Here is a 24,420-nt window from a genome sequence, read left to right on the forward strand (position 1 = left end):
AATTTAAAACGATAACCAAGGCCGGATTGATACCCCCCACAAACCCCTGAGTGGCTTGAGGGCAGATAAACAATGCAGCGCGCGGACACCCGGCCATTTAATCTCACTATTAATGGTGAGCGGACACTCGATCATTTTATCGAGTTGGGTGCGGAGACGCGAGGGTGGTCGCCATTGGTGATTTCAGCCCGAAGTACTGGATCAAAGTTTTCTAGATATTCATATGGGTTTCTGTCTATTCCGATAGTGTTATCCGCGGTGCGGTCCGGACTTCCCTCTAGTAACGCCACTGCATGTCTACAACTGCAGGCCGCCACCTACGGTAACAAGTGGTGCTGCGGCTCTTCACATGGATGATATCGGTGGTCTCTAACGGACTGTTTGCCATTGAGGGCCACCAGGGGTTCACGTAGCTGACATGCAAGGAGCCAAAAGCAGTGTTACACGATGAGCTTGTCAGTTCATCAGGCGACAAGCGCGGTTGTCTTTAACGCAGTTTATGTAATGGGGTGCGCGTTCCGGATAGCGGGGTGCGTCGTTTATGTAACTCTAGGGTTGGTGAGGGGGTGTCGCGCTTCGTACCTTTCTGCCACGACTGCGATCTGGTCAACAGGGGCGCCATTAAGGGGCACGCGCTCCGGAGATCGAGGGGAACCACATCACTAGCCCCCTAAAACTAAAGAGCGCACTATAGACACCGAGGGCCGTATCCCCCAATCGCCTACGGCTACATGTGGGCCTCGACCAGCATTGGAAACGCGACACAAAGCAAGGCTTATTGGGGTGGATGTACGGAATCCTGAAGAAGGAGCACGCTTGTTCTTTGAGATGTCCCATTCTCAGTCCTTTTGGCACACACGTGCTCTTTGGCACTTTAGGGGGACCAGTCGTACATTTTTTTCTTCCGAGAGACTCCCGTCCAGTCAGTTCGCTACGTTTCGAAACTAAAATACAGCATATGAAAATGTCTCGTTTTTATCGCATGGAACTCAAAGGTGAGCGCTGTCTGATCACTTGATTAATAAGGTGTGACCCAGTTTGAGTCTTTGAAAATCTGGTCACCTTATCTTTAGAATGCTGAAGTGTTTTGGTGGGCATTTATCAAACTACCTTACAAAATGGGCAATACAGAACACTTAAATCTACTTGTTGATATCTGCACTCGCGAGTTCTCAGGTTCATCGCTGGGTGGTGTAGTCAGTCTGTTCTATACGTTGTTCATTTATTCGTGTTAGGGAATTTTCAGCCAGCACAAAGAACAATAATTCGCATTTGAGTCACATGAATGGAGGAATCTCTATGTAAATTTGTGTTACCTCGTGCCGTCTTTCAATGGAATTCTCTTAATAATAGGTGGCGTGTGGCACTTCACGTGCGCACATAAAATGAGTTGCGTCCCGGATTGTATTTTCGAAGGTATGGGTGACATTGGCAGCATCTTGCTGGGAGCGGCAGACAGACATGCTGGCAGCCGATAGACAGTCAATCCGTGAGGGGCGGCGCTTATGAAAATTAAGGGGCTCGCGCACCAGGTAAAGTTCTCATTATTACACCTGATGGGAGCGGAAGGGCCGCGCTGTCCGGGTACCAGGTTGGGCACAAAGTCGTTGAAGTCAAAAACTGACTATGCACAATGACCACCAAAGGACGGCGTCCGTGTTACTGTGTACATGGGAGACTCCTTTTAAAATGTAGAGTCAGTATTCCCATGGAAGCGGTCATCTAAATAAATAAAGGTTCTTTTTGGGCCCCTCTGTAGATGGATCTTTTGGGAACCAAAATGGCATCACTCTCAAAAGCTGCTTGTAGCAGGCACCTGTTCTCGGTATCTGTACAAGTCTTACACCCTCATCCCGGACAGGTGCCCATTAAGTTAACAGGCCAGTCTAAATGTGCCCAGTGAAATGCTGCAGGAATTGTCATCAGCTCCCGACGACCCTGACACCGAAAACCTTAAATGAGCCACCAGAAGACAATGGCGGGCAGGAGGAGTGGCACATCAGATCACCAGGACACCACAAATTCTAATCCAAACCTGGTCCTCGTTGTGTGTATATTTGGCACGCGTGGGCTTTCCTCGCTCTTCTTCCATGCTGGTCTGATTTTGTGAGGGGTGCGCTTTGATAAGAACTCCATCCGGTGTCGGTCCTTGATATTGCTAAAATGTGACCATTAAGTGCCTTCTTAAACATAAAAGTGCCAAGTTCTTCAGAGCGATGACAAAGGGAAAACATTTTACCCGCCCCATCAAAAACAAAAGGTTCCAGAAAGAACCAGCAACATGTTCTATTAATACCCGTGAATAGATAGCGTATGAAAGATCAATGGTTTCATGGATTTTAGAGGATTTTGCTCCATACAACCACAAAGACTAACTTCAGATTGCCTTGATGTGTCGTATCCGCTTACTGTACATTCAAGAATTCTGTCTCTGTCCACATTTCAGGGCCCTTTTCAAAACTCAAAGAACCAACTTTGTATGCAAATCTTTCCCTAACGGTTCTTTGACAAGCAATGGTTTCACCAGGAACCACACAGCCCTGTAAAGTGCCATCACCAAACCGTCATTTTGAAGAATGATTGATCTCCAGTTGAATTGCAGCTGCCATCTACTCGGTGTGGAAGTGTCACATTCAGATTCTCCTCGTAGTCACATCACAGGTTTCCTCCCACACTACGAAGACGTGTCACTTTGTGGCTAGCTACACTATATTGACCCGGCCCCCGCATGTTGGACTATCCTGTCGCTCAGAACAGAGTCGGACTTGATATCGGGATTGAACGCAGCTTTCTTTTAACCCATAGATCAGAAAGATAGAAAGTAACAAAATGAAAGATTTTTTTTCAGTTTAAAGTAAAATTAAGGGTGCCAAACATGTAGGCAAGATTAGTTTTTGAAATACTCGTGCCACTGGACATGCTACTGGAGCAGCTCCTTATTCCGCTTGACTTGTTGAGATGCTCAGTCTAAAGGTGAACACAATCGCCGGATCTGCCACGCGCTTCAGGACTCTATCGATGTAATTTTTAAAAAGCGGAGAGTGGAGCCAAGCAGTACACGAAGAGGGAGTGATTCTGTTGCACTCTGTTCTGATTGCACCCTCGTCTGAGACGTGGTGTGCCGAGGGAAATCGAGCGCGCCTGCCTCGACTCCGACATACATAGACTCGCGCACGCACTGCGGAGCGGCCAGTGTGGCACACGCTCAGTACGGGGAATCTGCTGATGGATTGTGCCGCCTTATTGCGCCTTTGGACCAGCGGACGTGGAGCAGCTCTCTACGGGAACAGACTGCCTTGGTGGGACGAATAGGAAGGAGGCAGGGAGGAAGTCGAAAGGAAGACAGAGGCTGCCGGGCTTCTGCGATGTTGGGTGGATACAGAGACATCGGACCGGCAATGGCTGTCATAAGGAATACATGAATCCCCACCCTGACTCTCAGGGGCACTGGAATATATTTCTAACCCGTTTCTATTTAACATTCACGTGTCATGGCTTTACAAAACACATCCGACACTTCCAGGGCAAATAAGAAAAACCCCGGCCTTATAGATTTGGGAACTTTCTATGTGGACTCAGACATCATTTTTGGATTTACGAGTCATCTTTTAAGAAGGAAAACCAAGGTAGGTGTCACTCGCAGTTTCTGGCGTTAGGGTTAATCGCAATAACATTTCAATAAGACGAAGACCGTTTAACTCTGGGAAAATGCATCCTACGGTAATTAATCATCATTTTATTCTATTAACTGCTACCGACAGGGTGCAGTAAATGTCTGTTTCTTTACGGAACTGAGTGATTTATAAAAAAAAAAGAGAATAAACACATTATATGCGACTTGTAAGTATGCATTGGCAAAGGGCGGATTAAACACTCGCCCTCTTTAAGTATTTTCATAAAGGGCAGTGGTACTCCCTTTGACAAAGTCCTCCGTGGCATCGACTCGCTCGGCGTTATGCGGCTTTAGTGGCGTCCTACGAAACGTCCCTTCACTTGCAGGTTAACCTGAGCACTCGTCACCACCAACAAAAAAAACTTATGCCAATACGAAGACGAAAGAGAGCGACCAGCACACAACACCTGTCCCTCACACGCAAGTACGCGCCGAGGCCACGGACGAACTACCAGAGTTACGGCGACATAGTCCAACTTCTGGTTAATTAAAATATTGGCGTGTTCTAAGAAGAAGAGAAGGTATGAGGAGATAATCAACAGACTTTCATCGCATATTCGGGCCTAAAATTATGTACATATCAAAAAGAGACACCCTCAAATTATGAGTATTCCAAAATATTGAAACATGGGCTTGTTACTGCTTTGCGAGCTTATATGCTTGCAGCTTCACGCTGCTTGGGATAAACGGGTTTAGAAAGTGGATGGATGGGTTAATATTGCTAATACTAATAAGACATCTGATGAAGGCTGCTGAAATGCTGCTGCGCTCCTAATTTTTGCACCCTGGGAATAACCTTCACCTATCTTTCATCATCATCATTATTATTATTATTATTATTATTATTATTATTATTATTATTGTTATTAATAATAATAACTTCAATGTCAAGTGTTGGTCTCTTACAGCCCCAATCGGTTCGTTTCACGGACTGCTGCCGACTCAAACTGGCCGGGCGTGAACGACTCTGAGCCTGAACCCGAGTCTAAGTCTGAGCCTGGGCGCATGCCCGAGCTCGGGTCTGTGCCCGACATCTGGGTGCTAGCAGCCTAACCTTGCAGACTATCGATTGATATTATTTGACTTTCTTATTTTGGAAACGGAAAGCTGTTCCATCAAACCTCCGGACGCTCCCTCGGTTTCATTTGATCCGCACGATGGCCGCGCGCAGGTTTTAGCCAGATGGCTAGTGGGTTGATTGAAACTGCTTTAGTGAGACTTGTGAGATTCTTTTGTCAGCTTTCATAGGACCGTCACAGTTTATGTCACAGTCAAATGGGATGTTCACACAATTGCTTTCTTGCATGCGAACCAATAAAAAGTTATACTGCTCCCCGCCCAATCCATTTAGAAATGGAATTGCTGAAGCTGCCATCTTAAGCGTATCCTCTTTTTTCTTTAATTTAATCCCCCCTCCCCACACCACTTCATTTTGCAATGTGAGGATGAATTCTGGTGTCCAACCTTCATTTATTTTCTGAACCGATTTGTGCAGTTCATGATCTGGGGCCAGACAGGGACTACCCCAGGACGGAGAGACACCCCAAAGGGCCACTTGAGTTTCATTGAACACTCATTTCTCAAATTGCGTGTGTTTTCTGCACTCTTAAAAATAAAGGCGTTGAAGTGTCGTTTAGGGGACCATTTTGGATTCTCAAAACAACCGTCCATATGAAGTCTCTAGTAAGAACCTTTTTATTAATTTAGACCCTTCACAGGCTCCATACAGATCCATAGATAGATAATAACAGATTTGCGAAGTAGCAGTGGGCTTGTGATTTTAAAAAGGCTCGTGCTGCACACAACCAAATTTCAGGCTTTCTTGATCAGTTCGCATTCATGCAAGGTATAGCCCACTACGCATTACTGTAGAGATTTCTGTTTGGTCCACATTAGGAACCTTTTTAAAGCCAAAAGAGCCAACTTCAAATGCAAATAACCCTTCTCAGAATTAAATGGTTCTTGATTAAGTGATGTTTCTATGATTAAGCACACAACCCAATGAAGTGTCATCACAGAACCGTTATGTTTAAGAGTGCACCCGTATTTAAACACAAATAACGTTTATATGATTATTATTTCATATACTTTATCATATTTTAATCACATTTCAATCCTTCTTTTGTTAAATACGTGTCTTTACAGAATCAATTTCCAGTCATGTTGTAAATTTTACACTTTATTCATGCACATGACTGTTTGAAATAATTGGTAAATATACTTTTTGGACAGAGTACATTAAACAAACCAAAGAATGAAATACAAAATACTGTATCAGCAAAATGTAAAAAAAGACCACATTCAAAATGTAAATACGCCCTTATAAAATCATCTTCATGAAGTATTTAAAGAAAACGCATGAAATATTTACAACTTACCCTACTTTCTTCACAGTAAAACCAAAAGAAATTCTAAAAATGGCCAAGTGGTGGCGCCAAAGGAACAAGAACGGCAAACGCGCCCGCCCTACAGTTGTTCGCGGTTTTCTTCGTTGCCGCTTGCAAGACAATTTGGCCACTGAAATTGAGAACATTAGGAATTCTGAAAAATATGCACATAGTATATAAACAGCTGCAGTCTTCTCATGTTATCGAAATAGGCAACAGATTATTAGTACAGTAATACAACTTCGTTTTTTATGACGATGTCATTATAGCTTTGTCAAACGTTTTTAGACATTCTTTATGAGTAATTTTCAGCGGAAAATGCTTTCCGTGCGTTGCAGTTTCATGTGTTCATGTATTGAAAAAGGAAGACAATCATCCGAGGAGATTGTCACAGACCTCTCGGGTGACTGAGCTTTACAGATCGCATCTACAAGTGATGTCGCCAGCACGAGAGCGACCATTTCAACTCGTGCGCGCAGCTCAATGCGCATGGATGCACCCCACTGCTTGGGTAGATTAAATCTAAATTACTGCTCATCCGATCATTTTGTGCGAAGGGGGAAGTTAGGAAATGTGTTCCTCTGAAAATACATTACCTTGTCCATTAGAGAATCGCCTGCTTTCAGAACTGTACTCCCCACACAAAGTCCCCGCGGTCCGTGCAATTCAAATCCGCCTGACACTTTCCGGCTCCGTTCGACTCGCCGTCTCTAAGAAACTCCCGGACTGGAAATGCTCATGTAGTTTAATAGCTGTCAATCACCGGTCAGTTTGCGAGACTGCTTCGAGTGCATCATCCCCACAACTACACATCACATTATCTCGTCTTCTTTGGGGCATTTGTAATATCTCACTTGATGGCCGTGATGGCGCAGTGCTTAGTTTTTGCCGTTCATTTCAGGGCGGGCTGCACCTTTTCCCGTGCCCAGATATCCGATGTTCTGCTGAAGACAAAAAAAAAAAAGTTTGGAAGGCCCCTATTGACTGAGGTGGTGTGGGTGCGTCGGACTGGTGCCGCTAACCGGGTGTTTGTCCTTTTATTTGAGCTCAATGTTGGACTCCAATTCAACGAAGTGCCGATGCATTAAAAAGACGAATAAGTCTCGTCAATATTAAATAACTAAAAAAGATCTTTCAGTTCCTTAATATTTTGATATGCCTAAAAATAGCATAATGATGGAGTCAGTAAGTATTGCGTTTTGTCATTGAATCAAAGTTAAAGATGATGACTTATTTTCGGAATTTTTAAGTTGTGTCGCGGTCTATTAGGAAATTATTACATGACTGGTGACTACCTTTAGGAGGCGCTCGAACAAAGCAAAGTGAATGTCAGTCGGCTACAACCGGAGTTCAGAAACGGGGGAGGAAGGGAAAGCTGAAATGAAACTTTTCTTGTTGAAGTTCGTCCAGTTTTCAGAAACAGCGCTTCCTCCGTCTGTTATTTGGCTTCCTCACATACGAGTTCGACATTTTAAAATTCCTCAAAATGCATCTGACCACCCATCCGCCCATCTTCTAAACCCCCTTATCCTGAACAGAGTTGGTGCTGGGGGTGGGGACGGAGATGCTGAAGCCTGCTACAGCAACAGCGGGCTCAAGGCAGGAACAAACCAGGTACAGGGCACCAGTATATTAAGCTTAACTTGAAAAGCTAACACCGGAATTTTTTTAAATACGTGTATACCCGTTTTCTTATCCAAATCGATCCTTTTTTAAAATAATCCTTTAATAAAATTCTGCCTGCCGTGTGTAAACACGTACCTGTCGTTGCCTTATTATTATTATTATTATTATTATTATGGACGATCAGGTTGATTGTTTCGTCTGAATTAGGAGCCCCCACCCATACAAACACTCTCATAAAAATATTCTTTCTTTAATGGCGCTTTATGGTTCTTTATTGTGTTGTGTGGTTCCTCGATGAACCCTTGCTTGACAAAGCACCATGTAATTCTGGGAATAGTTCTTTACATATGAAGTTAGTTGTTTGTGCTTTGAAAAATGACCTAATATGTAGAAATAGACTAAAATATATTTAATGTACGGTAGGCCGTAGAACCCAAAAGAGATTAAGAAAACCTGCACTTGGCCTGCCGTATTATTGTCTTCAGTGAGAGTCCTTTTAGAATTATGACCCATTAGTATTTCAGAAATCTGTTGCCACCCCATCATGGTTATTTAATGTATGGAACCTGTTTGGGGTCCAGTTAAATAAACAGTTCTTTCTGAAACCTTCAGCTGGATGTTTCTTTTGGAAACCGAAAATAGTCCCGGAATGACATCGCTCAGAACCGCTCTGGCACCTTCATTTTTAGGAGTGAACGGTGTATAAATGCACCAGTGCCCATTATCCGTTTCCGCAGTGATTCCGGCCCTCCTCCGACATTCAGATAGGCAGGTTCGTTTGTCTGGCGGTTCTCAAATGGCTCGTATGTGTGCCAGTGAGTGACGTGTCGTCACTTAACATGTGAGTAAAGGGCGACAAAAGAGGTGGCGGTACTTCATGTGTTTCGGTGTGCCTCTTCATGTCGTTCAAGAAGTTGAGAGATGGTTAGGTTTTAAGTTTAAAGAATGGCGGTGTTAAATTGTGCCCCGTTCCTTATAAACTATTACAGATAAATAGACAAAAGTTTGAAGACCATGGTGACGTTAGTCTGGCCCCCTCGCTAAAATTCCCAGGGAACTGCTTCTCCTTAAAAAACAAGACACCCACGTTACCTCAAACAACGAATGCCGGCATGTGTACTGGAGATTGCCAGCCTACTTCAAGTACTGAGCATAACATGACATATCCAGAGGCACAAAATGCGGGATGCAAAAGATGTGTTGCATTTGTGGTCGAGGGTTGAGTAATAGCAGTGGGGGTCCATAAAGAGCCTCACTACTTAATTAGCTATAGAGCTAGCTTCAACGGGCCCCCTTCACCCTATGGTAGTGGATACAGATATATCGCTCAGTCTTCAGGGGGGAATGGAGTACAATGCTGAATGGGATACATCGCTAAGGGGTGAAAAACATACATTGGGTACCCATACTTTAAAACGATTTTTTGCTCCGCAGAACTTAACGTAACACAGCACGACACAACACAGCACAGTGCCAGTCAGAGCACATTTGGAGTCCGTTGGTTGTTGGTTGGGAGCCTCTTTAGGTACATAAACCGCACCCCTCCGAGTCTATTGGTCGCTTTCAGTATTACCAGATTAAGAGGAGGTTTTGGTCTACACCAGCCGGCGTTCATTGCGCGATTTCAGCACACTTCGAGTACTTGGAGGGTGGGGTGGGTGCGATTTGGAATGAGTCCCCTTCTCGGTGAACCCCGAGTTATCAAAGGAGAGGTATAGAGCGCGCGCCGCTGGTGTTAAATAAACTACACCTCTCGCTGTCGGGGGCATGCGCCCCTTAACTCTCAAAAACTGCGCCCATCAGTTATATGCACTCTACACTCTTAAAAATCCTAGTTCCTTAATGGCATTTTACTGAGCTGTGTAGTTCCTCGTAGACCCGTTGTTTGATAAAGAACCATTTAAATCTGAGTTGGGTTCTTTACATAGGAAGCTGGTTCTCTGAGTTTTAAGATGGTTGCATAATACGCTGATAAAAGATAAATATTTGATGTAGAGTAGACTATCAGGATACTAACAGGTCACGGAAACCCAAACTTATGTGTTATTCTATACAACAAGAGATGTTTTAAAATCAGGGACCCGTTGGTACTTCACAAATGTGTTACTTTTAAGAGCGTAGGCGGCCGCCTATGCAGCCTGATGGATTGACCGGCTCTGCCATAACACAACACAACACAGTACAACATAACATAACCAGTACTGGGCGTTATGGTGGGGGTGATGGTTGTACTTTATGTATTTCGATTTCCTCAGCTCATACAGATAGAAGTTTCGAGATGGACAGATTTTAACTTTAAAGATCCTTGGGGGCAAAGGGGGAGTGCCATCTCGTAAATATAAACGTTTACGGGCAGGAAGATTTTTTGTCCCCCCAACCAATCCCAGGAGACCGCATACAGTTGTGAGAAAATGCTGGTAGGTGATTTCCCGATACTCCAAACTGCAAGTGGCAGCCCAATTCAGGTACCAAACAGAACCGAACGCTCTCCCAACCGTTCAAAGTAGGCAGGTAACACTTCGCTACTTAGTCGAGTATGTTATGTTACGGTTGCGTTATCTTCTTTTTTTTTGGAGTAAACTTATACAGTATAAACCCAAAGGGAGTCATCCCCTAATATACGACCAGTATAAATGTAAACATTTCGAAATTGATCCCAATGAAATGACAGCTCTTTGATTTTCATTAAAAATGATATGCACCCTCTCCCTCTCGCCCCTTCAGAACATGATATCCACCAGTCTGTTTAGCGCAGTGCCATGTCGTCCAATCCGTCCCCATGCGACGTAGTACGGCAGAGCCGCACGTGAGCGCGCCCAGCACTCATTCACGGGTGCGCGCGGCCCCGCCTCCTCCGCTCAAAAGCGCTCCGCAAACTTTTGAGCTCAAAACTTGTACGCAGTGACGCCGCCGGAGCTCTCGCTCGCTGCCCTCGCTATGGGACAGCGACAGGGTCCCGTTCCGGTCAGCTCCGTGAATTCTGCGTGTTGACCTGCATTGGAGGAGATCGTAATTCCGAAGCCCCGTGCACGGAACCGTCCGCCCTGTCAGAAGATGAGCGTCTGGGGGACAGAGGTCGACAGTCGCCGGAGGACGGTGAGAGTTCGGATTTCAGTGGACTGCCCCCTTTTGGTGTCGGTTTAAGCTCTGAACGGAAATCCGATGGATTAGTTTGTGTTGTTGAGGGTGGTGTCTGCACAGTCAGGGAGGATCGGTGTGTAATGATAAGTGCGAGTTAACTAATTTAAGGGTCTACCAGGGTGTGCAGGCATCCACATTAAGATCAGCCAGTGAGGGTTTGAAATCTGCGCATTTATTCTATATGTACATCTGGGGATTTTCATAGTGTGGGGTCTGTGTTTTTTGGTTTGAGTTCACCAGTTGTTGGTGGTGGTGGGTTCTGTGATCTGTATGGGTGTCTGACTGTGAAGAGCTGATATCCCAAGGTATCAGCAAGCAGAAATGACTTCCAAATGTAGACATAGTCAAAGATGGAGTGTTCCTGAAGTGGTCAGTCTGCATGTGTCTGTCTCAGTAGCCAAGGCAGTGGACACTTTATGCTGCATTATTTCACCTACCAGGACATAAATTGCAACAATTATACAATATTATTCTTGTAATGGCACTTTAGAGCCATCTTTACAAAAAGACACTATATAAAATTCATTTTTTTCATTGCATTTGTAAATTTATGAAAGTACTTTCATAGCTAAGTAGGAGCTGCATGCATCAGGGAGGACTGGCCTGCTTTGATGTTTGTATCCAGCCTGGGCGTGGAAATACCCAAGCCATTTTAAGAAAAGCCTGTGTCTGTGTAGCTGGTGGTTACTATGCAACAATGTATCAGTAGGCACAGGCGATGGCCGGCTCAGGTGTGTGTATGTGACAGCGACTGGGGACTTCCTTGGCGACTGTGAACATAGCACACAAGGTCAGGATGTGGGTGCCTCTGGGCACTCATGCTGAACGTGGGTCACCTCATTTGCATATTGGAAGCAGAAGGACATAGCATCAAGTCCTTTGGCACAGCTCAGTGGTCTCTATGTCCAGATTAGCCAGTTGGCATGCTTTTAATTAGGATATATAAGCTCATGTTACGAACACAAAATAATATCTGAGAGGATCAGTCTTCAGGTCCTGTGTGCACCCAAGAATTGTGTGTGTGTAACATAGCTGACTCTGGTGGGCCATGCTGGATTATTCAGTGGGTAGAATGGCTGGGTGTCCTCCCCATGCCCGTTAGTGACTTGTATGAATGTCCACACTTAGGATTTAGACAAGCTACTCTTGTAATGTGTTTAGAGGAGCTCTGGGTCAGGGTTGTGGAGCTTATGGTCACAAAACCCTCCCAAATGCAAAATGTGCCAAGTTATGAACATTTACCCAGTGGCATCATTTGGGGGCTTCAGGGCCTATCCCTTAATATTTGAGAGCCCCCCAGTACTTCATCCTGACTTGCATGTATGATTTGCATGAAACCCCATGGAATGACTCCCACCCTTACTCTTTGATCTAGTGGCAGTAGGGTGGGCTAAACCCTACCCCTAACAAAATCATGGTCATTGTAAAGGCCGGATAGACAAGCACGACTGGATCAGGTTATATTGGATCAAGCATACATTGCATTATGTGTACTCAATGTGGGATATGTTCTGTAGGGGTCTTTACTTGCTGTTGCATGTAATCTACAGTAGTTGCATGGTTCAGTGGTTAGTGCTGCTGCTTCCCAGTCCTGGCTCTGTCTGTATGGAATCTTCATGCTTTCTCAAAGTGTGCAGGTGGTCTGACTCCCATAACTGCTCAGCATTCTAAAGACGTGTGTTTGATTGATTGGTGACTCCAAATGAACCCGGTATTACTAAGTGAGTGTGTCCTGCAATGGACTGCCATCTCATTTGGGATTTATTCCAGTCTGGGTTACTGCAACACTATACTGGATTAAGAGGTTTACAAATGTATATTTGAAAAATGTGTGGCCCAGCAAGAGTCATTAAATAATATCAATTTCCACCTTAATAAAAGGGCAAGTGTCTGTGTATATGTGTGCTCATCCGGTTGCTATGTCTTTATTATTGCAAAAGATAGTGTGTTATAAACATTTGTAGTAATAAAATGTATTGCGTGTGTCATTCTAACAGATTGTCCATCACAAACATTAACATCACTTTTACAAATCCAGTACCAAATGAAATATAACAGACTAAGATGGCACATCACAAACATTAACACTGCTTTACAAACTCCATAGCAAATTGCACATAACAGAGACTGCATTGCATTTATCATTCCAGCCAGATGGCTCATCACAACCCAATGGCATATAACTGACGCATGTGCATTGCCTTTGTCATTAAAATGGATGGCACATCACAAACATTAACACTGCTTTTATAAACCCTACTATACCAAATGGCATATAACAGAGAGATCTGCATTACATTTGTCATTCCAACAGATGGAACGTATGTGGAGGCAAAAAGGCAAAGTCAAAGCCAAGCCTATGATTGAATAGTTTTATTAGACAAGGGCATCAGACCCCATGGAAGTCATGATAGCAATTCTGATTGATTGTTTGAACATCAGGCTTTCTATCATTCCATGCACTAAAGATTTTAAAAATGAGCTTCTCCTAATTAATTTGAAAGATCTAAATACATTTCTTCATTCCTAGTCCCATGGAAATATGAAACCTGTTACCGGAACATTCTGGCCTAACGGTAACCTAAGTGATTTTGCAATTCTTGTAACAATTGCATTTCTTAATACAACTTAATTCTTGACATGACTTTAGCTTTTAATATCAAACTACAAGAAAGCCAAAAAATGCATTGCTGTTCTTCCTCCACCCATCACAGACATTTACAGAAATGTATTTTATTATTAGAAATGCTTGTGATTTGCCATCAGCTGGAAGAAAAATGCAATGCACTTTATTACTACATGCATTACAAAATGCATTCCAATGCCCTTCCTAAAATGGTGACGCAGTGCAAATGTTAACATGGAGGTCTACGTTGATTACTTAGATGTCAGCCCTTAAATGGATAGCACAGATAGTATTTTTATAAAACCATGGCCATTTTTAGATGACACACCATCTGATTGGTGTAAAAGCCGTGGTTAAGGGCTGTGATATGACATTGTCTCTCCCAGTAGTGAGTACAAGGCCAAGGGTCAAGTGGACATGGGAAGTTTGTGCACATCAATATCAGACAAAACACAGTTAGAGAGCTGGAAGAAACCCTTACAAGAAGAACATGTAGAATCCACAGCCCAGTTCCAAGTTTTTTAAAGATGGGGTCACACAACCCGACTACATCACATGTAAAATAATACTCCAACTAAAAATATTTCTTTTCAACATTAATTACCACATGTAGGTTGTAGTTGTGGTTGAGGAAAAAAATGTAATCTCATGTTTTTGTGTAGAAAGGACAAAATAAAGAAGGTGATCCAATGGAGACCAATGCGGGACAACAGCCAACAAAAATATGTCCATGAAAAAATCTTGCATTACTCTTGTCTCATGGTCCACATCAAGTCATCCAGTCATATGCCCACAATGTGCAAAATGCTTGGAATGTTTGCTAAAATATTGTTAAATAAATTAGTTTGTATAATGAAATTAGTCCACAAACAAGAAGCTCCTTTAAAATTACAGACCTGCCTCTCATATCCATTTACTGGTCAAGAGTCCTGTCTTTAATTATCCAAGGTGCAATAAGTAACATATACTGTAAAATATGTCCTTTTTGGGCGGAGTATTCCTTTAATGACTGCATTTTCCAGATCTCCTCAAATTGAGGGGGTCAGGCTACATGACTAAACATCTCAGGGGATGACGGCTTACACGTCTCCCTCACGAAGCGTTGTGCAATTTCAAACATCCTGTTGTTTCCTATTGGTCAACACATTTTGGAACATACTAGAATAAAAACAAGACCTCATATAAACAATTGTGCAGGCTGCAGACTTCCATGAGTCTGTCCTCTGTCCTTGAGGTCCAGAAAGCCCATCTTCTTTATTTCTTGAGGCCACCATTTTATTGTGTACTCAACAGACCTACAGCACATTAAGTCTGGAACAGTTCCAAAAAAGCCCACTAGGGGAAAAACCCCATCAAAAAAATCTGGCTAGTAAACATAGAGGGTCACATAAAATCTTTATAAAATAAAAGATTTGTTCTTAATGAAAATGTTCTGAAATTACATGAAGTTCCATAGAGCACAAAAAGGTAACCCAAGGAGAAAAACGTCTCAATACAGTAATCCAAGACAAGGTCAAAAAAGTCAGAAAACACAATATGCATAAGCAGAGACACAACAAACACTCACCGACTCCTAAACACATCCCAATGAACCGCCAGGAACTGTGGGAAACCTTCACCTATATAGGGCAGAGGACAGTCCTTGTGGTGATGGGCAGGAGGTCCTGCCTCTAGGGGAACCACACACAAGGCACAAAGAATAATGCAAATAATAATTACAGTCAATATTAACATAAACAAAAGAATCAAAAATGGACAGTATGGACATAAAATTGGAGTTGAAACCCCAGACAGAAGAGGAATCCTGGCTGAAACTTAACACATTTCTCTTTTCTGTTCTTCTGCTTGAACATCTATTTTGGTCTCTTCTCTGTTTATACCAATGTATTCATTTTACTTCCATCTGAATTCTCCATTGGCTGCCAAAACTCACACACACAACAGACCGCCCCTAAGTCAAAGGACAAAATCTGACCTGTCATGGCTCATCACAGAGAGCTATGACTGAATCACACTACACAAATGGTGGTCATGGGACACACCGTGTCTGTCCACAACATGCTAAGTTTACTTAAATTAAAGCTATGACTGAAAATGGTGTAGATGTAAAATAGTGCCGTGAGGTTTAAGGTGTAACATTACCTGCTGCTCCATCCTGCTTTCATTGTTCATGTTTACCTATATATATATATATATATATATATATATATATATATATATATATATATATATATATATATATATATATATATATATATATATATATATATATATATCTATATATATATATATATATAATAAGGCACAATAAAGATGAAAAAGATTTGGTAGCATATAATGAGTAATCGTAAGAGACTGAAACTGGTCTTTTTACTGTAAAACAACAAAGACAAAGAAATGAGTTAAAGAGTTCTTATACTGTATTATGATGGCAGGTAGCTGGAAGTGAGGCCATCAGGACGGAATTGAAGTGTTGAAAAAATGAGTTCATCTTCTGCATGTCTGTGGGAAGAAGAGAAAGGCATTAGTACTCATTACCAACCCTTTTCCTTCGTTTGACCACCCGGATTTGGACCCTTTGGCTGACCCCTAGGCGCATGTGTGTGACAATACGAAACAGATAATCGCACATTTTACAAAATGGCTCTTTTTACCATTGCCACTTTTTTTCCTTGGTTTGACTCCCTCTTGCTCCCCCTTATCATCCTAAACTCTTCTCTTGTCTTTTCCTTAGGTTGTGGAAGGCTGCTCCACCAAAGAGGCTCCTGTGCCCCTGCCACTTGGTCCACGTAAGAGGCTTCAGTCTGCCGAAGAGGATCAATGTGGCAGCCGGCCACCCCCAGAGGGAGCTGGGTCAGTCAGTGTCACCGAGTCCAGCCCCCTTGACAGGATGGAAGAAAAGGGCAACTGGTGCAAGAAGTGTCAATTCCGACTATGTGAGCTGAAGAGGCAGGCGCTGGCGCTGGCAGTCCCGGGTTCCTTTAAGGTCGGTGGGTTTCTTTGATTCTGTACTTTGGTTGCCTTACATTTTATAAATTGTCGTTGTGGTTTATGAATGCTAAAGGTCCATTGTGGCTGAGCTGGTGAGCCTTGAGGTCCTGATCAGTACTGACTCTTCTAACAGTTTGTGTTGATGAGCTTGTGCATTGGGTTCAACCCGAAAAATCCCCTTGGTGCACAATCGGCTCCAGGTTTGAGATGAGTGACAAGTGGGGCGCTTTTTTCAGTTGTGATTTGTAGACGGTCTGATCCTAGTGGAGATGGCACTGCACTGTGGAGAAGAACTTTCAGAGGACAAAGTGATGGACTTGTTTGTGTCATGTCTGGCTTTATGCTAATCACAGTGTTTACTAGCAGGAACCACCAACACTTTAGGTGGTGGGGAGGAGATTCTCTTTGAAAATTTCAAAGACAGTGGGTGTGGCTTTATTGTATGCTAATTTATGACATTCATGTGGCAAGTTTTAAAAAGCTTTGGTGGCTGTTACCCCTATTGATGGATGTCACATATTTGCTGCCAACAAAGTTGACCCTGCTAACGATCCTGCTGTTGAAAATTGTGCCTCTCTGGCACTGCACCGGTGAGATTTCTAAATCATTGGAGGAAGAACGGATTGTTATCAGTTGTGCTTGTGATTCCACTGAATAAGAAACCTTCTGGTTTGCTCAGTTCATTGATGAATTCATTAATTAAAGCAACTGTCACAAATTTAATTTCATGGACTCTAGGTGTCCCTAAGGGGTTTCCTCATGACAGTTAAGTGAGAGAGTCCACATGGCTTTTGCCCTTCATTCCTGTGTGGGAAGATGACAAGATTGCAAAGGTTCTCTGAGGAGTGAAATGTGAGTGGGTCACAACTCTGAATTGTGAAGCTGATGGAGTCACCTACCATTTCATGGAAAGTCATGCATTTATGTTACTTTAGTTCACCATGTTGGAAAAAGTGGATTTCTCATGGGCAGATGTTTATTTTGTATGTTTGATCTGCTTGGTTTCAGGGTATGGGTGGTCTGCCCCCACATAGAAAGAGGATTAATGGTCGGTGTGTATCACTTTACTTTTGTATGGCACAAGTCCACCATATTGGAGAAGGTAGAATCTGTTCATTTGAAATTTGTATGGTGGATTCACTAGGCTTCGGTGTATGGGCTAGAGTTGCTGCCTCACACTGTCAGGGTCCTGGGGTCATTTACTAGCCATAGTCACTTGTGTGTCCATCTCAGGTTCTTCCTATGTTTTCTCTGCATGTTTGGCGCACTGCTCCTCCCATCAAAAATGGCCCACATGAGTGAGTGTCATGTAAGCTGAACAAGGCTTAGGCTTTCATAGTCTGAGGGGATTGCTCACAGTTTCAGAATTGTTTTCAGTTTTTGTTATAATTTCATATTTGAAAGTCTCCGTAAATGAAGCCTTCCTTCATGGCTCATATGCCCCTCATTAATGGGTGAAGGTCTGCTTTGTTTCTCCACGCAGTTGCACCTTCTGGTCAGAGAGATAAGTACAATGAGACCGCAATGTATACATAACAATTGGTAACAATTGTGTTTTTTTTTTTTCTTTGATACTAAGTGATACCAAGCACGAGACCCTCATTAATTTGCCTTTGCAGACAGAGCAGTATGCACACCACACAATGGATGCCAGCTTGTTGTTTCGAAGGTTTTTTTTATAATTGAGGCTGTCCATGTCCTCACAGCATTAGGGAGACATTTATTATTAAGCAACAGTTTGTGATGGGATGAAATATCTTGACCAATAGAAAGTGCCCATTTTTAAAATATGGTATTTAAACCATGACATATAACAAGAATTTCATTTAAGATTTTGCAGCAGAAACTTCCCTGTTCAAAAATGTCTGGAAACTGAATAATTCAGAGTCTTCCCCTCAACTGTTGCACAGCATTGGCAGCACTCTTGTCAAGTTCAAGTGTGACACAGCCATGGTCTCTGTTAGGTCCTCATTATGTCTAAATCTGGCCCTGGTGGCATCCCACCCAGAGGAGGGCTTGGTTTTGTGCTCCATGTTGATGAGTTTGGCCCTGGCTCTCCCAATACCATACTGTGTAGTGGCATGGTGGGATAACAGATGAGACAGCCTCCCTCACAACTGTGTGCAGTGCGACATAGCAGCAAAGTCTTTGGGCTTCAAACCCTGTGGTTGTTTGTTCAAATTCCAGTACTTCCATGAGCAGGTAAGTTCACCTGCCTGGGCTCCAGCTGGAAAAACAAAAGAAATGAAACCAATTGTATCTCTGATGTTTAAGTTGCCTTTAATAAAGATGTCAGCCAAATAATATATAATAGTAAAAGAACTCACATTAAAATTGTTAAATGTGTCAGTGTGCCCCTGATAACTGCCTTTAATGGCCACTGGTATGGCAAAAGAAACAAAGTTGAAACAGAGTCATATAGACTTCCTCGTAGTTTTTTGGTCTTTGATTTTTGGTAACTGCTGCTTCTTCTTCTTTGTGTTTATGGTGGTGGTGCATTACTGTCATCTACTGCACTGGAAAAATTTTGTCTTCTGGTGTTTTTAAGATGGAAGACTGGAAGGGGTGTGCCAGAAGCGGGGCTTGATGTGAGGCCTTTGTTTTTATTTTTTTTCCCGTGTCCCAGTCTTACAGTTCTAAGTATGAAAGAGGAAGATACATAGTAGTGAAAATAGCAGCCGGAACATCACGTGTTCAGAGGACAGCCAAATACTAACTCAGGTCTGACTAACACACAACATCACTCTGGCACCATGACAGACAAGAATGGGTTAAAGTACCAAACTTTATTAACAGACTGGGGCCTGTGCTTCACCTTTTTCTTTACTTGCCGTTTTTTGCTTTCTCATACAAAGATGTGTTGTAGATAGGAATCTGTATTTTCATTGTTCTCTTTGTCATGTGGAGCTTAAATGCTGAGTTGCTTTTGGTTTGCTTTGGAAGCATCTGTTACTGTACAGTACACTCCCTTGTTTGACTGGGTTGTGTTTAGTTTAAGGCTTTGTTTTCCAAATTAAAAGTAAAAAAGAACAGACTGACTAAAGAAATCAGATGGACAGCATGGCCCATTAGAATTAAAGAGAGAATGAGAATGAAGAAGCTTCAGAATAATTCAGTCTGTCTAACTATCTCTCTGTTATATAGTGCCTTTCACATTCTATCTATCTAGAAAACCTGTTTCTGTTAAATGCTTCAGTGCCACAGTGGAAATCATCACAGGTGTTTAGAGAGGCAGGGTAGCATAGTGGTTAGTGCTGCTGACTTCCACCTCCATGGATGAAGGTTTTGTTATGATGAGTACACCAACCCACAGCTTCTGTTAAGGGGAATCCTGTGAAACTGTAATCAATAAGTACAGTATGTGCAATTTAATCACTTCACACTTGTTTAATGCATGCAGTTCATTTATTTATAGATAATTCTTACTTTATGGACATCTGTGCTTTTTTGTCTGATGGTGTAACCCTGCAATTTCTTTGGGTTTAATAAAGTACAGTATCTATCTATCTATCTATCTATCTATCTATCTATCTATCTATCTATCTATCTATCTATTGTGCCTTTCATCCTTATATATTGATCTATTGTTAGGGAAAATATTCAGTAAGTAAAGAATAGTTACAGTATGAGTGACCATTACAAATGAGTCCAAGGCTGGATGTCTTTTATTTCATTCACCAAGCTGGTGGAGCTCCGCCGTGTGAGCAGCTGAGTTCTCTATGGTGAGACTACCCAATGAAACAGAACACCTTTTTAATTTTTTTGTTTTAAATATCATTTAGGTTATTTTACATAACAACTTCAAAGCCATCTCAATTTTCACCATCAGCACACAGATAAATGGCGTAATTCTCAAACCCACATGTCTCTTAAGTATTATCTAAAGGTCCAAACATTTAAAAGTCTTGGGAAATATCTTGTTCAGAGAATAAGACTTGTTACTTGTAAATGATTATCAGAGAAGACAATGTAAAGTATGAGCTCATGTAGAAGTTGATGCACTGGTGCAAATGAAGTCAGGATAACCCAATTAATCAGACAGGCACAGTTTGGGTGGTTTGAAGCATTTTTACTTTTCTTACCATAAATGTTTTCCCATTACATTATCTTAAGGCTGTTCTATCAGCAATCATGGCACTGAGAGTCGGGACACATTGTATAGACATTGGCATATTTTTGGAAAAATCCCACTCTCGACTATGCATGTGGGAATAAGGCCCCTTTAAAATGCTGGTGTAGTTGTTCCTAGTGGCAAATATAGTGTTAGTGAGGGTGCCAGAACTGGTCCCGCACACTCAAATGTTCAACACCATATTGGTACCCATCTTCAGTTGTTGGCTGGCAAGTCTTCTGTGTGGATTTGGCACTTTGAGGTTCCTTAATGAACCACATTGTCAGCTCTGAACTGGCATAATGTGAGTGCCAGTGGATGGGTGTCTGTGCCCCTCAGTGGGCTGCCATTCCCTGCAGAGCTGATTCCTGCCTTTTGCCTGTTATTCCCTGTTCACAATTCTCTTCCAGTTTGAGCAAAAACAAGTGACCAGCGAATGTAGCATTAACTGCCAGCCTGTTACTTTATTGGGATTGAATAGTTTTGGGATAAAGTGGGCACCAGCTACCCTCCACGTTCTATGCTATCCAGCATGATGAGTGTAGACTCTGCTGTCAGTTCTTTAGGCTGATGATCAACATCCCATTTCATGCCCACCCACGCTGTCTCTCTTTGAGGCTACTCCACTTGGATGAAGAAGGCGATGATGTTTGTTTAAAGACCTTGCATCAGAGCTTATAGGCCCACAGAGGTTTTTCCGTTTCTTGTCTCTTTGCCCTTCTGCCATTTCCTTCTTCTTTCCTCATCAGCAGCGCTTAGGAAGTCCCCTGGTATAGTAAAGTTGACAGCACCCCCCCTCAACCAAGTCAAGGCAGCTTCAGGGCTCTGTTAATGACAGCCATCACCGCCATGTTAAATGCTGACTCTGAGCATACTGACAGGCTGCCCACCATCTCAGTTTAACACAGCATTTTAAAGACTCGTGGTTTGATGCCCAGGCATCTGGGATATTGTTTAGTCTGATCAAAGGTGCAAATGCTTAAGCCTAATAACAAGGGGGGACGCATGGCGTTGCCCTCCTCTGTATTTACCACCTGCTTCTTTTTTAACCCTTTCATATCTGTGTCAGTCGCTCACACATCTTCACTTACCTGACCCGACCAAGGTCTTAATGTAACCCGGGGTGTTGGACCCTCTTCTCATGTTTTCTGGTGGGCTTCTCCAGTGTTTTTTTTTTTTTTGTGGCTCTTATATCATGCAGTGACACTGTTTATTCATGTTTTAGACTCAGTTTCCCGTTCTGGTCATTTAATCTTCTGCTGGCACTGACTTCGACACACAGCAACAGTGCAGGAGCCACATTGGTGGCTGCCAAGGTTCAAATATTGAAGGCTTTCTATTGATCAGCTAAGCACAAGAAAGATCAGCCATATCTTATTTTTGGAGAACAACAAAGGAAAGCTTGGAACAGGGGGTGGGCTAACTACGACACCCCTGGCACCAGGTGTGTGGGGCCCGTGGGCTACCCATTGAAGCCTTTAGTATTCCAGCACTGGCATGTGTTCTTAACAAGTTTATCCTACAGTTGGTGAGTGTATACTTAGCTGCTGGAAAAGGCTCTGGCTAAGCCCCCCAAAAGTAAATGGAAGGATGAGTGAAAGTGACCTTCCTCCATTTATTCCAGGGGTGGGCAATGTAGGTCCTGGAGAGCCGCAGTGGCTGCAGGGTTTTGTTCCAACACAGTTTCTTAATGAGAAGTCAATTATTACTGATGAAGCCCTTATTGCTTAAGTGACATTTGGATGCTTCATTTTAGTGGTCTCGCTTGTTAAGGTTACCCACCCTTAATTGCTTATTTTAATCTTAAACAGCTGCATTCACTGTTCTAATGGCTCCTTATTTAGTAATAAGATGTAAATGACAAAGCAGCCAGCAGTTCTCCATCTAGCTTGTTTCCATTTACATCTATGTGTGTTCATCATGCACTTTTTGATTTAATAAAAAAACTTAATAGAAAAATGTGACAGACTGAACATGATGCGTGTTATGCTTCAACTCATTAGGATGACATCCATGGAAAGGAAAAAATCTATGATATAAGAGCCTTACATTGCATATTAACAAGCCTTCAAATTAAATAAGGCCTGAGATTGGCAAGGATTAGTTTCTAATTAAGCAGTTGGGTTGGAATGAAAACCTGTAGCCACTGCGGCTCTCCAGGACCGACACTGCCCACCCCTGATTTATACTATGAAAGAAACTGGAATCTTGTATACGGTTGGTGCTGCTGGGATAAGCTCTAGCACCTGGTGGTCCAAAAATGAAACCAGCGAGTTTACAAAAAAAAATACAATGGAAGGGTGGAATGATGGCTAATCTCAGGTTGGCACAGGTGTGGGTGTCTTCCACGCCTTAATGTTCAGGTTCTAACAGGGTGAGTGAGTGAGTGAGTGAGTGAGTGAGTGAGTGAGTGAGTGAGTGAGTGAGTGAGTGAGTGAGTGAGTGAGTGAGTGGCGTTCTGTCAACATCTCGGTTCTACTTTGTGCCTGTTGGTGCCAGCAAAGCAAGCTGCTCCCCCAGCTGAAGATGTTAACATGTCTCATGTGCTTTAATGGTGCTCTGGGGGCTTGTTGATTGATTGTTTCATTTTTCTTTGGATCTCCTTTTATGCATGGATGGGATGTGCAAAGCTTGTAGAGACTTACCCAAGAAGACAGAATTGCTGGAATTGCTGCCAGAGGGACCACAACAAAGTACTGAATTGAGGGACTTACAAGAATCAGAGGTTTCAGTTCTTGATTTTTGTTTTTAATAACTTTTCAAACCTTTCCAAAAACACGTTGTCACTTTGTCATTATGGGTTATTGACTGATGGGCAAAAAGTGGCACTTGCTTCCATTTAAAATGAAATCTGCAACACAATAAAGTGAGCAGCTAAGCTCAGATAATTTAAATGATGCACTTACAGTGAGTTACTTCAGGGCTTAGCGGCCAATGCCACAGGTGCCCTGCCACACTGCCCAGCAATGAGTTGCTTGCTGTCTCTTTTGCATACTCCTATGCCCAGTTTAATACGCGCGAGAGTTATACTGCTGGTATGCTCCTCATGACATCCATGATTTTGTCTGTGAAACAGGATGTTATGTGAGTTGGACGTTGAGCGTAATATCTATGTGAGACACTGTAGTGTAGTGTTTCTCAACTTCTGGGTCACAAGCTGCCGCTGGTGGGTCACAAGTGGGACACAAAGAAGTCATGGTGGGTCATCACTTCGACTTGATTCTCCCGACCACCACCTCTCTGTTGTGTGTACTCTGTTCACCATGGGAGAGAGCTTTGCCAATCACATTAGATTCTTGATGGGTCACAAAGAAAGCTATAGGGGAAAAAGTGGGTGACAACACCAAAAAGGTTGAGAAACACTGCTGTAGTGTACACCGAGAGATAACAGCACAATGTTCCAGAGATGCCATGTGAGACACGATACTGTTGTATCTCAGCCAGGGTTCCTCCACCTAGGTGGGGTTCAAATGCTTGTGTTGTGTCTTTGTTGTACATTTTGGATTTATTTGTATATGTTACTGGTTTTTTTTGCTTATGATTTGCAGTATTCTTTCCATTTTATACATACATGCCCAAGCCTGTGTTATGTCCTATCTGTTTTGTGGGTGGTCCTTGACACCAAGAACTGCCCTCCACCCTATAAATCTTCAGGGTCTCCCACAGTTCCTAGCAGTTCATTTCAAATGTGCTGTGGAGTTAGTGAGTTTTCTCGTGCCCTGATCTACTTTGTGATTTTGGTTGGATTTCCAGACATTTGGCTCTGTTTTTTGACTCCATCTCAGATTGTGTTTTGGGACTTGTTCTCATTGGATTGCACTTGCTGGCAACTCCTGTTTTGCCTTGTGTGTACTGTGGAGCTTAA

General features: G+C 42.8%; 1 protein-coding gene across 2 annotated transcripts in view; it reads left to right on the forward strand.

Annotated features, from left to right (window-relative positions):
- The first annotated feature begins 3,104 nt into the window (after window positions 1–3,104).
- The window catches only part of kif26ab (kinesin family member 26Ab), a 202,925-nt gene continuing 181,609 nt past the window's right edge, over window positions 3,105–24,420 (forward strand). The window contains exons 1-2 of one of the 2 annotated variants that reach the window (XM_039742348.1): window positions 3,105–3,626; window positions 16,188–16,439. In XM_039742348.1, coding sequence (XP_039598282.1) covers window positions 3,492–3,626; window positions 16,188–16,439 — 387 coding nt within the window. In that variant the 5' untranslated portion in view covers window positions 3,105–3,491. Of the gene's footprint in view, window positions 3,627–10,569; window positions 10,783–16,187; window positions 16,440–24,420 lie in introns of those variants that run through there. The other variant, XM_039742349.1, reaches the window with a different exon arrangement.

Source organism: Polypterus senegalus, chromosome 18 (assembly GCF_016835505.1).
Source record: "Polypterus senegalus isolate Bchr_013 chromosome 18, ASM1683550v1, whole genome shotgun sequence".
Taxonomy (NCBI): Eukaryota; Metazoa; Chordata; class Cladistia; order Polypteriformes; family Polypteridae; genus Polypterus; species Polypterus senegalus.